Source organism: Caenorhabditis remanei, chromosome III (assembly GCF_010183535.1).
Source record: "Caenorhabditis remanei strain PX506 chromosome III, whole genome shotgun sequence".
Taxonomy (NCBI): Eukaryota; Metazoa; Nematoda; class Chromadorea; order Rhabditida; family Rhabditidae; genus Caenorhabditis; species Caenorhabditis remanei.
Genome location: NC_071330.1, coordinates 10138870 through 10155536, shown reverse-complemented (window position 1 = coordinate 10155536; position 16667 = coordinate 10138870). Strand labels below are relative to the sequence as shown.

General features: G+C 39.4%; 6 protein-coding genes across 6 annotated transcripts; 1 reads left to right on the top strand and 5 right to left on the bottom strand.

Annotated features, from left to right (window-relative positions):
- Positions 1-4168: 4168 nt before the first annotated feature.
- On the bottom strand, positions 4169-5063 carry GCK72_010468 (uncharacterized protein; the record flags this gene model as incomplete). The annotated part of the gene is made up of 5 exons (XM_003110837.2): positions 4169-4267; positions 4316-4392; positions 4440-4563; positions 4618-4881; positions 4929-5063. 5 exons carry the CDS (start codon positions 5061-5063, stop codon positions 4169-4171), a joined length of 699 nt encoding a protein of 232 aa, XP_003110885.2.
- Positions 5064-5302: 239 nt separating this feature from the next.
- GCK72_010467 (uncharacterized protein) lies at positions 5303-6491 on the bottom strand (the record flags this gene model as incomplete). Its single annotated transcript, XM_053727884.1, has 3 exons — positions 5303-5537; positions 6184-6305; positions 6351-6491. The coding sequence occupies 3 exons, from the start codon at positions 6489-6491 to the stop codon at positions 5303-5305; spliced, it is 498 nt and encodes a 165-aa protein (XP_053587461.1).
- A 38-nt stretch (positions 6492-6529) lies between these two features.
- GCK72_010466 (uncharacterized protein) lies at positions 6530-7327 on the bottom strand (the record flags this gene model as incomplete). Its single annotated transcript, XM_003110926.2, has 4 exons — positions 6530-6673; positions 6717-6878; positions 6926-7021; positions 7235-7327. 4 exons carry the CDS (start codon positions 7325-7327, stop codon positions 6530-6532), a joined length of 495 nt encoding a protein of 164 aa, XP_003110974.2.
- A 261-nt stretch (positions 7328-7588) lies between these two features.
- On the bottom strand, positions 7589-9434 carry GCK72_010465 (uncharacterized protein; the record flags this gene model as incomplete). Its single annotated transcript, XM_003110951.2, has 6 exons — positions 7589-7744; positions 7797-8145; positions 8188-8415; positions 8477-8928; positions 8975-9134; positions 9184-9434. The coding sequence occupies 6 exons, from the start codon at positions 9432-9434 to the stop codon at positions 7589-7591; spliced, it is 1596 nt and encodes a 531-aa protein (XP_003110999.2).
- Positions 9435-10284: 850 nt separating this feature from the next.
- On the bottom strand, positions 10285-12868 carry GCK72_010464 (uncharacterized protein; the record flags this gene model as incomplete). Its single annotated transcript, XM_053727883.1, has 6 exons — positions 10285-10416; positions 10460-10522; positions 10570-10893; positions 10941-11402; positions 11451-12690; positions 12741-12868. The coding sequence occupies 6 exons, from the start codon at positions 12866-12868 to the stop codon at positions 10285-10287; spliced, it is 2349 nt and encodes a 782-aa protein (XP_053587460.1).
- A 2301-nt stretch (positions 12869-15169) lies between these two features.
- On the top strand, positions 15170-16357 carry GCK72_010463 (uncharacterized protein; the record flags this gene model as incomplete). Its single annotated transcript, XM_053727882.1, has 4 exons — positions 15170-15202; positions 15246-15596; positions 15642-15741; positions 15786-16357. 4 exons carry the CDS (start codon positions 15170-15172, stop codon positions 16355-16357), a joined length of 1056 nt encoding a protein of 351 aa, XP_053587459.1.
- Between the last annotated feature and the right edge of the window lie 310 nt (positions 16358-16667).

Genomic DNA, 16667 nt, shown 5'->3' with positions numbered 1-16667 from the left:
GAAGTCTAAAAAGAATGATGGAAGGAGAAAACAAACTCGGGACTCTAAGTTATTGAGGAAATCTTTTTCAAAGCCAAACTCTCAAATTCCCTGAGAGAACTTCTAGCACATCCTAAACTCCCCCTCAAAAAATACTCAGAAGATCCGTTACGTTTACGGGCATGAAGTCACAAATCTAACGGCAAAACCAGACGACGCTTCCCTCTAAAATTGAAAATGAACTTTTCAAATGTTCTTATCGCAATCAAAATCTGACGTGACCTCAAAACCTGACCTTCCGATAACGATCTGTCCTAGAAACGTGGAATCGCTGCATAAAAGGAAGAGAAATCACCAGTTGAAGTCAGTTTACTCTTCATCCGAGAAACCCTGCTGTCTCAGTCGAAGTTTTCCAATGTCCAATGGTCCCAAGTTGCCCAATTGCCTCTCGATGACTGGGTCCTTGCCTTCAGTGGTTACGCTGCTCATGCTTGAGGTCGTGTCATCCTGCTATCAGCCATGAAGCACACAACTGGATTTAGCTGGAGAACGGTGCAAGGCAGCGCAACGGTGCAAGGTGACACTGGATCTGTGACGTTGTTTTTGATACCAATCATTTCACCAGGACTCGAATCAGAATATATGTTAAGATTGTTTAGGAGCTAACGAGTTTAGGAAGAAGTTCTAAAATGTCTAAAACGTAATCTAGGCCTAAGCCTGCCAAAAGACTAAAAGCCCAAAAGCATAAAAAGCCAGAAAAGCCTGAAAAGTCCGGGCCGGCCTAAAAAGCCTGAAAAGTCCGGGCCGGCCTAAAAAGCCTGAAAAGTCCGGGCCGGCCTAAAAAGCCTGAAAAGTCCGGGCCGGCCTAAAAAGCCTGAAAAGTCCGGGCCGGCCTAAAAAGCCTGAAAAGTCCGGGCCGGCCTAAAAAGCCTGAAAAGTCCGGGCCGGCCTAAAAAGCCTGAAAAGTCCGGGCCGGCCTAAAAAGCCTGAAAAGTCCGGGCCGGCCTAAAAAGCCTGAAAAGTCCGGGCCGGCCTAAAAAGCCCGAAAAGTCCGGGCCGGCCTAAAAAGCCTGAAAAGTCCGGGCCGGCCTAAAAAGCCTGAAAAGTCCGGGCCGGCCTAAAAAGCCTGAAAAGTCCGGGCCGGCCTAAAAAGCCTGAAAAGTCCGGGCCGGCCTAAAAAGCCTGAAAAGTCCGGGCCGGCCTAAAAAGCCTGAAAAGTCCGGGCCGGCCTAAAAAGCCTGAAAAGTCCGGGCCGGCCTAAAAAGCCTGAAAAGTCCGGGCCGGCCTAAAAAGCCTGAAAAGTCCGGGCCGGCCTAAAAAGCCTGAAAAGTCCGGGCCGGCCTAAAAAGCCTGAAAAGTCCGGGCCGGCCTAAAAAGCCTGAAAAGTCCGGGCCGGCCTAAAAAGCCTGAAAAGTCCGGCCTAAAAAGCCTGAAAAGTCCGGCCTAAAAAGCCTGAAAAGTCCGGCCTAAAAAGCCTGCAAAAGTACGGCCTAAAAAGCCTGCAAAAGTACGGCCTAAAAAGCCTGCAAAAGTACGGCCTAAAAAGCCTGAAAAGTCCGGCCTAAAAAGCCTGAAAAGTCCGGCCTAAAAAGCCTGAAAAGTCCGGCCTAAAAAGCCTGAAAAGTCCGGCCTAAAAAGCCTGAAAAGTCCGGCCTAAAAGGCCTGAAAAGTCCGGCCTAAAAGGCCTGAAAAGTCCGGCCTAAAAGGCCTGAAAAGTCCGGCCTAAAAGGCCTGAAAAGTCCTGCCTAAAAAGCCTGAAAAGTACGGCCTAAAAAGCCTGAAAAGTACGGCCTAAAAAGCCTGCAAAAGTACGGCCTAAAAAGCCTGCAAAAGTACGGCCTAAAAAGCCTGCAAAAGTACGGCCTAAAAAGCCTGCAAAAGTACGGCCTAAAAAGCCTGCAAAAGTACGGCCTAAAAAGCCTGCAAAAGTACGGCCTAAAAAGCCTGCAAAAGTACGGCCTAAAAAGCCTGAAAAGTCCGGCCTAAAAAGCCTGAAAAGTCCGGCCTAAAAAGCCTGAAAAGTCCGGCCTAAAAAGCCTGAAAAGTCCGGCCTAAAAAGCCTGAAAAGTCCGGCCTAAAAGGCCTGAAAAGTCCGGCCTAAAAGGCCTGAAAAGTCCGGCCTAAAAGGCCTGAAAAGTCCTGCCTAAAAGCCTGAAAAGTACGGCCTAAAAAGCCTGAAAAGTACGGCCTAAAAAGCCTGAAAAGTACGGCCTAAAAAGCCTGCAAAAGTACGGCCTAAAAAGCCTGCAAAAGTACGGCCTAAAAAGCCTGCAAAAGTACGGCCTAAAAAGCCTGCAAAAGTACGGCCTAAAAAGCCTGCAAAAGTACGGCCTAAAAAGCCTGCAAAAGTACGGCCTAAAAAGCCTGCAAAAGTACGGCCTAAAAAGCCTGCAAAAGTACGGCCTAAAAAGCCTGCAAAAGTACGGCCTAAAAAGCCTGCAAAAGTACGGCCTAAAAAGCCTGCAAAAGTACTTCCTAAAAAGCCTGCAAAAGTACGGCCTAAAAAGCCTGCAAAAGTACGGCCTAAAAAGCCTGCAAAAGTACGGCCTAAAAAGCCTGCAAAAGTACTTCCTAAAAAGCCTGCAAAAGTCCGGCCTAAAAGGCCTGAAAAGTCCGGCCTAAAAGGCCTGAAAAGTCCTGCCTAAAAGCCTGAAAAGTACGGCCTAAAAAGCCTGAAAAGTACGGCCTAAAAAGCCTGCAAAAGTACGGCCTAAAAAGCCTGCAAAAGTACGGCCTAAAAAGCCTGCAAAAGTACGGCCTAAAAAGCCTGCAAAAGTACGGCCTAAAAAGCCTGCAAAAGTACGGCCTAAAAAGCCTGCAAAAGTACGGCCTAAAAAGCCTGCAAAAGTACGGCCTAAAAAGCCTGCAAAAGTACGGCCTAAAAAGCCTGCAAAAGTACGGCCTAAAAAGCCTGCAAAAGTACGGCCTAAAAAGCCTGCAAAAGTACGGCCTAAAAAGCCTGCAAAAGTACGGCCTAAAAAGCCTGCAAAAGTACGGCCTAAAAAGCCTGCAAAAGTACGGCCTAAAAGTCCGGGCTGGCTCAAAAGTTCGGCTCGAAAAGTGTCACTGCTCTCCAGCTAAATCCAGTCCTGTCTAAATTGTGTGCTTCACGGCTGATGGCGGGATGACTCCAACGACCACGAGCAGGAGCAGCGTAACCACTGAAGGAGCCAGTCATCGAGAGATGAGAGGGCAGGATCCCGGGTCCAGTTGGAGTTACATATTTTCAAGAATGACGCATCTACAAAAAATTGTCTGATTGTCTGATTTATAAGAAGTCCCAACACAAACAACACAATCGACATGAGTGGAAATACACGAACATATTTGAAATCAGCAAACATTTCCGTTCTAGTGATATACGTCCCGACATGTAACTCCATCTTGACTAGGGATGCTTCCCTTGTGAGACAGCAGGGTTTGGGCATATGCTTCGTTGGAGTGAGCCGTATCGGCTTAGATTACTTTTTAGAAGTTAGCGGGCCCTTCCATAGCTCCTAAACAATTTTAACATACATTCTGATTCTATGGGTTCTGGTGAATTTCAGTACGTCTGAACCAGATTAGCTTGTACGCGAGTCGAAGGTTGGGCTCGAAAACGACATCACAGCACCGGTATCCAGTCCCGCCTTCTAAATTGTGTGCTTCATGGCTGATGGCGGGATCACTCCAACGATCCCCAGCAGGAGCAGCGTAACCACTGAAGGAGCCAGACAAGGAGCCAGTCATCGAGAGGCAATTGGGCAAATTGGGACCATTAGACATTGGAAAACTTCGACTGAGACAGCAGGGTTTCTCGGACTGACTTCAACTGGTGATTTCTCTTCCTTTTATGCATCGATTCCACGTTTCTAGGACAGATCGTTATCGGAAGGTCAGGTTTTGAGGTCACGTCAGATTTTGATTGCGACTATCATACGGTATTTAGTTCATAAATCCTCTCCTCCCATCTTCTTCTAGGCCATCTGGGCATTCCAAATTGAGACATCAGCTGATTCCTCCAAATTTTCTTTATAAATCATTGTGTTAACCCTTCCCTTCCGTTTCCCTGTGATTCTAAATTCGGGCCCTCTCCTCCTCTTTTCTCCTAATTCTCCATAATCTACGATTGACCCTTTGATTCTGGTCTCAACTCGAACTTAAAACTCCAAAAATTGCTTCATTAAATATTGAAAAAAATTTAAAAATTCTAGTTATCCTCCGATACAGATGACTCTCGTCGTCTTTCTTTGACATCTTCCAATAATTGTGTGAAACAATCCTCCAACAAGTTATTATCTGCTGGACCCTGAAAAACTTTAAATTGCAATCAAATAATCTAAAGAGGAAAGCCTACCTTTACTCGAGCTGTAATCTTCTTAGTTTTTAAAAAGAAAGTCCAAGAACAATCCTCGTTGAATTCTGGCTCAGTTACTGAAAAACAAAAACAAAATATGTCAAAATGTCGAACTTCCTCTCACTTAAAACAAATGAAACAAGTTTATGATGGAGTTCTGCGAATTCTCTGAACTTTGTTTCACTGAAATAGTAGCATTGACTTCCATTCGTTGCAATATAAACTGGAAGTCGCAGCACAACGACTGGCTGAAAAATATTCATAGTATACTATAGTATGAGTTTTTAAGATTTTCAGCCTACTTTTTCAGTGGCGAAAATATACTTCCTCGCTTCCAAAACTGTAGAAACAACGTGATAATACGGACTAATTGATGTTTCCAATCGCTCTTCGCATAACTCAATAAGTGGGTCCAATAAGAAATATCTAGCTTCAGCGAGAACTTCTTTCACTTCACGATCAGAATCTGGTAATGCCATTTGGCCATCTCTCAAGAAGTTCAAAATCAATCGAAAATGTTGAGAGTCTCTGTCAATAAAAATGCATCCTTCGTCGTCTTTTTTGACCTGAATAATATGAATTTGAAAAAAAAAAAAGAAATAAGAAAACTTACTGGAATTCTGGTAACAAACATTGTTTTCAGCATTGAATCATGTTTAGTCAATGTAGAAATTGAAGTCTTGAATATCTTTCCACCAACATCTAGTTTTACAATTCTAGAGCAGTGGTCATCATCATAAGCGGTCATCGTACAAAATGAAATTCTTCTTCAAATCAGAATGTTTCTACAAATGACTGATAACTCAGTCTTTTATTGATAAAAATATTCTCTTATCACTGAAGTTTATTAGTTTTTCGAAAGAAATAGACACATGAGATTGTTTGTAAACCAAAAGTAAGTATATTTGTTCGGAATGACTGTTGATATTTACAGAAATAGAGACAAGAAATTCAAGAAGAATTCAAGAGAAGGTAAATCAGTCATATTCAATTAGTTTGCCTCATCGCCAAATCGAACTCTTCATCAGTTATTTCTCTTTGTTCATTTTCAGTTTTCTCGGGATCTATCAATCCTATTTCCGAGGGTTCAGAATCTGATTTGTTCCAATTATCCAATAATTCAATAACTTTGATTCGTAATTCTCCAATGGTTGGTCTCTTCTCAGGATCCACTATCAGTATTGATTTGATAAGTTCGATTGTTTTCTGGCTCACAGATTTTCTGAAAAAAATTCATTTAAATCCAAAACAGTAGTCTATTCCATTTATTTTGTCATCTTTTTTTAAACGCCATGTGACTTTCCAGCCGTTATCAGGAAGAATGTGTTTTCACAAAATACTGCCCACACACCTTTTTTTGTCTGATAGTAATAACTCGAACTCATGACAGTAGGGAGAAACGTGATTCAAACCATTCGTTTCAGAGGATTAATTTCCAAGAGAAAAGAGTGAAACGTGCGAGGTGTGGGTGGACGATTCGTATAGTTGGTTTCTTTGTTACAAGATTTCTGTTTGGAATTGACACGAAACACAAGTTGATAAAACAATTATTGATACGGTTTTAGTTTGAAAATTTACTTTGAACTTTGTATGATCGATACAAAACAAGTTTCGAGAAACTCCAAACTAGCTTGACTTTTTATATTGTAACTTTCTACAAATTTGAATTCTTTGGCTTACTGTAGCTATATTAATTGTATACTTTTCTTTTATCTGGTCAGTTGAAACCATTTTCAAAAGATGACATTCGCGAAAATCGTTGGATAGGCTCACAACAATTGCTTCCATTACTAGAAACTACAGTAACCCGGAGAACTTAGCTGGGCTAACATGCAAAAGTCTAGAAATACTATCGATAAATAGCTCACTCTGAAATCCATTTAATCATGTGAGGACTTTGGGTCGCCAAGGCAATACTTCCTCCTTGTTCGTAAGTTTTATTGAATGGATTCTCAAGGTACATGAATTCATAAAGACACACACCGAGAGCCTGAAAATTAGAGTTGAATAAATAAATTTGTATTGGAATGTTTACCCAAACATCAACAGCTGTCGTCAATGTTGAACCAATTTCACAATTAAATAATTCAGGAGCTCTATACATCATACTGCATAACTCTTCTGCATCTTCTTTATGTTTGTGATGATCTGCTGGTGTTTTGATTTCAATTGGCATTCTAAATAGAAAATTGGTTATTTCAGTTTCCGAGGACCCTACTTTGTGGCTGAACCGAAATCAATCATTTTGATTTCTTCTCCAGATTTCATTATATTTGCTGGTTTGATATCCAAATGTGCAAACTCGAAACTATGAAGTTCTTCTATTGCTGAGACGATTCCAAAAAAATATTTAAGATGCTGAAAATACAATTTTAGAGGACTAATCAGATTATCAAATTACCTGAAGTTCATTGATTGTGTCTCTCGTTTTTTCAGTTTCTAGATACTCTGAGAAGTTCGTTGGATACCGTTTAAAGAGTAAATAATGATTGATATCATCTACAATATGGGCAACTAAATCAATGACGAATTCATTATTTGCAAGTTTCTTGTATAGATCAATCTGAAATAATCCCTTCTGATTATTATTTTCTCCATCTTTTCACATACTTCTTGATTAATTCTTTCTTCTTCTCTCTTCGAGAATGCAACCATTTTCTTGACTATCATTGATTCTTTGTTTCCTCCTGGATCCACTTCCATTATCTCAATTAAAAAAGATTACGGTAGAACAAAGAGCGCGTAGGGAAAATTATTTCCAAAGTTTCGTATTATTGAACTTCTTGCGGATTTGAATTCGATGTTTTCAAGTGCAAACGTGCAACCAGCTGAGGAACTCGCCCGTATATCTTTGGGTCGATGCCCCAGGATTCGATTCGATGTGAAATGCAATCTCTTTTTATGAGAAATAGAAAATACCTTTGCTGATCCGCCAACTGCTACAGTCTTCTTCACTTTCAAATGATATCCTTCTCCAATAATAACTGGTATTCTTGATGACACACATCCCATATTCTGCCACTCTTTTTTGAAATTCAACTTTATTTTGTTTATATTTTCCTGAATGAAAGTATCATGTGTTGATTTTAAATAACAACTTTTAGCTTAATCAATTTCAATCATTTAAATATTTAGAATCAAAAACGAATCATAAAAACAGGAAATCTAAATAAGATACTCACTTCAAAAAAACTGAACATTTCTGAAACGAGAAAGGCACTTGGAGAAACAATTCGTAGAGAAAAAGAAATAAATTAAACAATGACAATTCAATCAGAGTTCAGTGTTTTTAGGTTTTGGTGTCACGATCACTGAATCTTCTGTGTCGGAAACGTATCCGGGTTCATTTGTATATCTTTGTGGGAATACAACTAATGGATACAAAGTGAAAGCATTCAAATCAAGCGGTTCGAAATGTGAAGACCATTCCTGGAAAATGAAATATTTGGATGATTTGGCACACAGATAGAGACAGAATTACCTTATTCGGATGTTTATTGAACATAATTGGAAGATATTCATCAACTGGAACCACTTTCTTCAATGGTTCTGGAACCAATAGCTTCTCTGCTCCACTCAAAGATAACATATAGCCAAGTGTCCAATACGAATATTCAACACTTGATAGATGTCTGTGAAGTGGAATCCACAGTTCTTCATTATCCGATTGTTTCTTTCTGCCCAAATAAATCAAATCCCATTCTTTCTGAGATGCATCCAAATCTTGTAAAACTTCCTTTATTCTCGTCAATCCATTATAAGAAAACCGAAGATCGTCCTCAAATACAATCACTTTTTTCAACTTGTTCTTGACCACATCTTGCCAGATTCTGGAAATCAATTGATGGTTTTAATCAAGAAAGAACGATTACCTATAATGACTCAAGAAACATCCAATCTCCCCTTTTTTCATCGGTCTCTTCGTAATTGGATCCAGATATCCATTCAATATATGATAGTTCTTCAGATCTGCGGGAAGATCTTCCAGTTGTTGCCCATCGGTTGCTTCTAATAAACTGTATTCAACACCAAGAAGATCAAAGATTTTATGCATTCGATTGAGACGTTCCGATCGTCTCTTCAAATTTATCAGATAGATTCTGAAATGAAATTATAAACTCAAAATTGATGTCTAATTGAAGCATAAAAAACAAAACTCACTTATCAACCCCTTGTTTCGTTGATTCCGGTTGCCATGGTCTAACACTTCTTGATACAAAAGGAAGGGTTTTTTCATCTGCTATAAGATCAGCAATTTGATATCTAATTACATTTCTTCTCTCCTCAATATCGAGTTCTGGGTTTACAAATATTCCGTAATTCACTTGATTATCTGCCCATAATGATATTCCCATATTCTTCGCAGACATCACAAATACTTCACTTGGATCATCTGCTCCTTCGTAATACGGTAGATTATTTTTATCAAAAGTGAGATAGGAGGAATCCATTGAAACAAGATTGATTACCATCGGAAGTGCAAATGAAAATGTTTCTTCTCTTAAATTGATCCTTCTTAAGAGATTCTCTGACGGTTCTTCAATATTTGATGAATCATCAATCGATTGAAATAGTGGAGATACTGCCACGTGGCTTTTCTCATTCGATAACATCTATAGCTTAATATCATGATGGAAGAATATGAATGAACTAACAAACCTGTATCATATTCATTTCTGTTGGTACAGTATCTCCTGAAATCAGAAGGCATCTTTCTGTTTTCTGAAGTCGTGCATTCCGCAGGGCAGTTTCCAACCAATTATCCACATCTTCTGTCACTTTCACTGACTTGAAATACTGTTTGGTTGAATCAAGCCACCTGTAACTTGTATTTAAAAACTAAGTTTCACAAGAAATGTTCTAATTACCATTTGACTTGATGAACAGTCGCATCTTCCTTGTTTAAAATAAAGAATTCTAGCTTAATTCGATCTTTCGGATAATCCAAATTCTCCACCCATCCCAGTAAATACGGAATCGCATGAGCATGCTCTGCTAATCCAACGCCAATATAAATCGGTGGATACAGATGACGGACATCTCCTTCATCTGGTTCCGCACCAGGGAAGAGAGAGGAAGATAATCGGATACAGTTGAGTAAAATAACGTAAGAGAACATCAGAACATTATTTGTATATTAATTTATCTGTAATTGTATATCTCAGTTCTAAAGACTACGAATAAAGTGAGAAGAAAATGCAGAAGGAAAATCGCGTATGTTTCTTCTGCTCATAGAAAGTATACAAAAAGAAGAGACAACAGAGTGTGCATTTGGTGAACAGGAGGACCTTCGGGTCACTCTGAGGAGACAGAGAGAGCAAGGGGTTGTCTCCAATCGTTGTAATAATTCGTCATCGATTTTTTGTTCACATCTGACCTTTAGAACTATTTTCAAGTGGACGCTCACCTTTTTTCATCTGTGTTTTGGACGAGGACTATGAACGAACTGAAGTTTTTCATATCTTCAGTGACAATACTTTTCAAGTAGCACTTTATGTCTGCCGTGTCGTCTTTAAGATAATGTTCTTATTTGTGAAAAATCTTGGACCGAGTATACGGCTCTAAAAATTTCAAGTTTCGGATAAAAAGAACCTTCATAAGTCCAATATCATTTCGGAGGGAGAAAGAGAGAGAGAAAACGAAGTCAGGAAGACACCCGCTTCAAAACAAAAAATAGGAAACGATCAATGGTCATAATAGTTAGGGCAGTTATCGAATTGTCTGAAACGATAATCTGCTATGATTAAGCAACCAAGTAGGTTTGTTTCAGGCATATCTAATGATGAAAGAAAAACAAAAGAAAATTAAAGAATTATAAAGACAGTAAGATGAGGAGAGAACTGTTTCGATCTTATTGAGCCTAAAATGCTGGGAACATTTTGAAAAAATAATATCAGGCGTATAAAAGTATTCGGATATGCTTGAGACTTCAAAAAATTCACAGAGTTCGTAATGAAGAAATCGCAAGTTTAGGCGATGTAATCGTAGAGATCCTTTTGGTTTTCTACCCGAAGCATGTACTCTTTCTCGATGAGTGATCCTATGCACCTTTTAATCATGTCGACCTTCGGCTTGAATCTTCCTTGCAATTGAACGATTACCTGAAATTATAGAATTTTAAATGTCATCAAAATAAAAACAAACCTCAGAAATTAACTGCTGATGCGGAACTCGTTTTCGTGTCTTCATGATTCTTACAATGCAAGCCTGTAAAAAATTTGAGATATTCTGCAATAAAATCAAGTGAAACATACGCTGATAACACTCTTTCTGTCTTCATCGACGTTTTTCTGCACGCTTTCAGTGTCACGAACGGCATCTTGCTTCATGCTTAACTTCGACAAATCTACACGGACTTTCTTGTTAGAGTATGAATCGCTGAGGGTAACGGTCGCATTCATTGGAATATCATCACCTTGAAGAGGGACATCAGCTTTCAAAACTTGGTTCTTAATTAGAGATCCAACTATCATTGAAGACGTTTTCGCATCCATTCCCGTAGCTGCAGAAATCTGTTCCATGTTGTAGCTGCGTTGCTCATTGAACAACAGCAAGGTACACATTTGAGCGGTTGTTACCTGTAAATAAGACATTTGATGTAATCAAGATAGAATCTCAAACAAACAGTGAATACGTATTTCTTTGAGAAAGCAGACGAAGTGATTTCTCCTCGACATTGCGAGTATACCCAAGTCAATCGGCGGCCATTGAATTTTTCATGATAATATTGACCAAAAACTTCGATTGTGCTCGAAAGTTGCTGTGGAAGTGTCAGAGTGCTGTTAGGAAAAGTTGGCCACGATCCTGAACTGAGGACGAGAACGTTGAACTCAATGGCCTTCTCTCCAAGCAGATGAGCTTTCTTCTCTTTGAAGTCGGAAGTAAGATCTTTACTGACTTGTGTATCATTAACCATTTTTGAAAGACGAGCTGTATATTCATAGCCACACATGCTCTTCAATTTTGATATGAAGTTGGCTTCTGCTTCATCACTAGCTGACAGATCACTAATTAATCGTTTACTGAACATTTTTGTGTAAAACTTCGAGAAAACGTCCTTATCATCAATATACTTGAACACGATCATCTGCAAACTTAAATAGATTATTATGAACATTAAGCTAAACAACTCTACAATTTTAGTCTGCAGATCTTCAAGTTCATTTTCGTCTGGCATTTTAGAGCTTTTTCTGAGAAGCTGATCACAATATCTGGCGAGGAGTTCAGCAGACTTGGTCAGTTGAGCAGCCGGGGGAGCCCTTTTGGTAACAGCATTGGCATTGATGAATGAAGTGGCGGCTTTGTCGAGGGATTGCATGAACCCTGGCTCATTTTTGAAAGACCGATTGACAAGCATTTGATATCTTTGGTGAACTTCAAGGAGGGTCTTGACATATAATTTCGCATCATTGCTGGCCTCTTGTGCAACACGTTCTAATGCTTCAAACCCTTCTTTGGTGATATGACGTTCGAGTGAAAGTCTCAGCTGATCAAGTCCATTTTGAACTCTGTCGCATAATTTGAACATTCTGGACAGATCATCGTCTCTTTTGTCCACAAGAAGATTTCCAAAATGGCTTTGGAAGAACTCGAGCTGATTAGCAATAAGAACAGATTCGCAGCAATTAGCCAACGGTGTTTTGGTGGAAGAATTAAGATATAGGAGACATCGATCATCTTCTTGTTGAAGCCGGGTTTCAACTTTTATCATGTAGTCGGTGACGTTACCGCCGTTACCCAGAAAGTTTGATGCTTCTTGTGCATAAAATTCTCGTGTCGCCGCGAGGAACTTATTCTCGAAGCATTCTTTATACACACTCAGTTTTTTAGCTTCGGCGTCTTTCTTAGCTTCTCCAGAATCGGTATCATCTACTCCGAGTTCAACGAGACACTCAACTACTCCCGAAATGTATCGATTGTTAATTGTGGAACCAGTTCTCTCAGATCGAATAAGTTCGAGCATAGCGTCGATGACCTTTTCTCTCAACTCGTTGAACACATTTCGTTTCCACACGACCAAGGCAAGTGTGTAGACCATGAAAATGTTCTCGTGTCCTTCATCGAGCTCTCGCTTAATCCAGTGACGATTCAAATATGCGAATATACCATCCATGACTTTTGATGAGATACGGAAGTTCTCCCATTCAGTTGTGTAAAATTTGAGAAGGTCCTCTCCAGAAAGTTCAGCTCCCTTTTCACGGACGGCTGTGACGTATGCACTGACGTATTCTTCGACTTTTTGATACATTTCGTGCCCGACGAAATCGGCACCAGTAATCCTTTGTGGGTTGACCATATCTGCGCCAGAAACTCTCTCATCTCCATCTCTTCGATTGGTGGACAACGTGATAGAGGTGCAATAATCATATACGCTCCTGAAATATGTAAATGTTTCATCAATGTTCCATGGTAAGGATTTACTTACGTATACAGAGTCATATATGTTTTGGGAGACATAAATTCTCGGCGGTATGCCACATCGAGTCCTTCGCGGAGATTTGTCCATACTTCTTCTGAACCCGCCTGAATCCGTCTTGCTTCAGAATGGCTCATCTGTAGATTCTATTTTGTACTTTTTGTATCGGCAAACGACAAATAATCAAAAGAAGCAGAATTAGAAATAGAGCAGAGCAAGGTATATTTTAAGCTTTATTTACGCACGTTTTTTTTAAATTGAAAGTTGAAGTACACTGAAAGAGAAAAGTGCTTGACCGAACACGGAAAAGAGAGTTGAAGTGAGAAGGAGAGGTAAACCTAAAAGAGAATATTTCGACAAGTATTCGACAAAAATATGACTAATTTGATGAACACCGCAAAAATTAATAGCAACGAAATCACTGAAAAGTGGCCTTGAGCGTTCATCATGTCTGAGAAGCGATTGGGAATTATGGATTTAAAAACATTCCACGGACTTCACATTCCATGAATTGCTTCACAATAGGAAGTTTTGACTTGCCAGTTGAAGCTTCGATATTCGAAGTTTCAAAAGATCGATTTTAAAATTCCGGATGCAACATTCAGATCTTCTCAGAAACATATTTTTTGCTCGCAGATTTTCATTTTAAAATTTTGAGAAAACACTTTTATTTATCACTGCATTTCATGCATGGTATTGCTGATATTTCACAGTATTTCATAACCGAAAAAGCGGAAGAATTCTAAAAGTTAGAGTGAGAAAATTGGCAGACACGAGAGGGAAAAATGAGCTGACGCAGCGCCGACGCAAGCGCGCTCCAATCCGAAATCATCATGTGTATTGCGAAAAAGACAGAAATTGAGGTGGAAAAGGGGAAGACGGCGGTGGAGAATGGCCATAGAATAGGTAGTTCGAACTAATCTAGGATATTTCGAGGACGTTCCGTATCTTTCCGAAAATAAACGTACAGTAGCGAGATACTTCAAAAACTGGAAAATATTGAGTCGATTAAACTGATCGTAAGATGCTAGGTGGTATTGGAGTTGGCTTGAAGTTATCAATGTTTATTTTAAAGGTTACATACCGACTTAAATATAAACTTTTAAATATATTTTCAAGCGTGATTTATCAAAACTTTAAAAAAAGAAAGACGAAGAGACGTAGATGAATAGGATACATATTTTTTCCAGGCCTTTGGTAAATCGTAATGTAAAAAGCTTTTCTGTTTATTGGAGGATACTATGGGAATAATGTTTGTCGGACATGAAAACATTCATAAGAATGTAAATACAACTGTTTCAGATAATGAGGTTTCGCAATTGACCATACGTTAACACTACTTGCGTCAAAATTGAATTAATGAAGAACTGTGTTTATTGAAAATTCATTGGAAGAACTGTAAGATGGACTAGAAATGCGCAGTTTCGGTTCTGGAGCCCAGAAACGAACAACATCCAGAATCGGGATGTTGTTCGTTTCCAAAGAACTAGAGAGCCGCCGCCTGTTCTAGTTGGAACGCTCGGAAATAGTGTGCGAGAGACGAAGGCGGCGAGTGTAAAGTGTGAGACAACGAGGAACAACTCGCGGAGAACGACGCCAGAGTAGGAGGTCCGCCGGTCCAACAGGCCCGTTTGTGCTCATCTTGCCTCATTGATTCTTGGGTCATACTGAGAGTGCATGGGACCTTGATAGTCGGTCACATGGTTGCATTGAAAGTTATTTGAAAACGAAACGAAAGTTATCTTAAATCTATGAAACTCTGGTTTCAGGGCGTTTCATCTGAAAACCCAACCGAACCCGGATACAGTAGGATTTCATAAAAGTTCTCAAAATTATGCTATTCACTGTGAAAACTTTGATCCGAAAAAATGATGGACATAATCTCGAGGAGCAAAGTATAGTTGAAGGTAGTTATTTCAACTCGGGTTTGCATCTGAACATCAGATATTTCTGTGACATGTCTAGGTCCTAGGAGAACAAAGCAAGTAGTTCTCACGACTTTCAGTAGTTTATATTTCCAAAACAGGGATCAATGAGCTCGCGGGAATAGTTGATGTGGGATCTGCTAGACATCGCAAGAAACTGGTGTGAACTTATATTCAATGTTCTTCTCTTTCAAGAACTCATTTCACAACGTTTCAATGAAAACAGCTATACCGTATACCTTAAAAAAGGTGAAACTAATGGTATTGAGTTGGTTGAGAAGTAATCTCTAAATATTTTTAGTTGATGGGCTTCACATTCCTCTGAAAAACTCGATTTTATCATGTGTGAAATGGTTTTCTATTATTGCATTCATTTGTATTTTATTCCTCGTGAAATAAATATTAAGAGCACGAACTGAGAAAACGTCAAAATTCACAAGGATAAGAATATTCAGTCAAACATGAAATTCATTTCTCAAGTTACGGTCGATTCTTCTTTGTTGCCAAGGCAAAATGGAAGAAATTCAAGCGATCACCGAAGGAAAAGTAAGGACTACTGTGGGTTGTTTAATCGATGTAGAGGTTTTAGATAATCGCTAAGCGATGGAAAGTGGTCGAAAAACTCGGTGAAGGTGGAATGGGAGCTGTTTTCAAAGTTCGTGACCTCACTCGTTTTCAAACATATGCAGCAATGAAAGTAGAAGGAGACGTTTCTGATGGCGGCGTTTTGAAACTCGAAGCTTATCTTCTCAAAGCTTTAGCTCCATTACCGTTCTGTGCAAGATTGATGGATGCAGGTGATCGAAAGACGTATTGTTTCATGGTGATGACTCTACTTGGGAAGGATTTGATGGCTCATAAAAGAGAAGCAAATATCCCAAAACTATGTGATCAAACAACTCTTCGTCTTGCAATGGCTACTCTTTTTGCAATCAAACAGGTCTTTTGTTAATTTCAAAGTTAAAAGTCACACTTAAGGTTTCAGATTCACGAAGTTGGATACACACATCGGGATATTAAACCTGGAAATTGTGTAACTGGAATTCATGGAAGTGATGCTAAAAATGTTTATCTCATTGACTACGGTAATACTGTCAAAACTTATAAATTCATTCCAACACTTTTGCAGGAATGGTTCGTTCGTTTACTGCTAAGCGTGATAATGGCCAACTTGCTCTCAGAAAAGCCCGTTCTGGTGAACAACTGTTCCGTGGAACTCCCCGTTACTGTAGTATGAACGTTCATAATCGAAAAGAACAGGGACGTGTCGATGATCTTTGGTCGTGGCTTTACATGTTAATCGAGTTACACTGCGGATTGCCATGGCGTCGTTTGACTGATGAAAAAGAAATTATGCAGGCGAAAAGTACATGTCCAATGGAGGTGTTGCTGAAAGGATGTCCCCAAGAGTTCACAAATATTCACAAGTATTTGGAATCGTTGGAATACAAAACTCGGCCCGATTATTTTGGATTGTGGAGTGAATGCTTTTCTGGATTCAAACGAGTCCGTGGATCATTTTTTGGACGTTTCGAATGGGAATTGGGCAAAGCTGGCGGAGAAGAAATGCTTACGGCGCTGTCGATTAGCGAGAAAAGAGGTCCGAATGATTATAAATGTGCTACCAATATGCAAATGGCGAAAAAGATTTGGCCATATGCAGACTCTGCTCACTTCAAGAAGAAAATTTTGAACTTGTGATAGTAGAACTTGTATTCTTGAGACAAACATGAATTGAGCAGTAAAAACATTTTATTACATCAGAATATTCACTAGAAGATGAGTAGATCGATGCGCATCTGATGATGTTGAATATGGAAAAGCGAATATAGAAAACGATTTTAATAGAAAAGGGGATGGACTAGTTGCTCATAAGTCAATGCACAATTTGCAAACTATTCCATGAAATAGTGTTGTAATCGCAGGGCACTGTCGAAAATGAGAAAAGTTGCTCAAAAAGAAAAAGAGCACATACGTTAATGTAAACGCTGTGACTTCGCTGTAAAAAAGT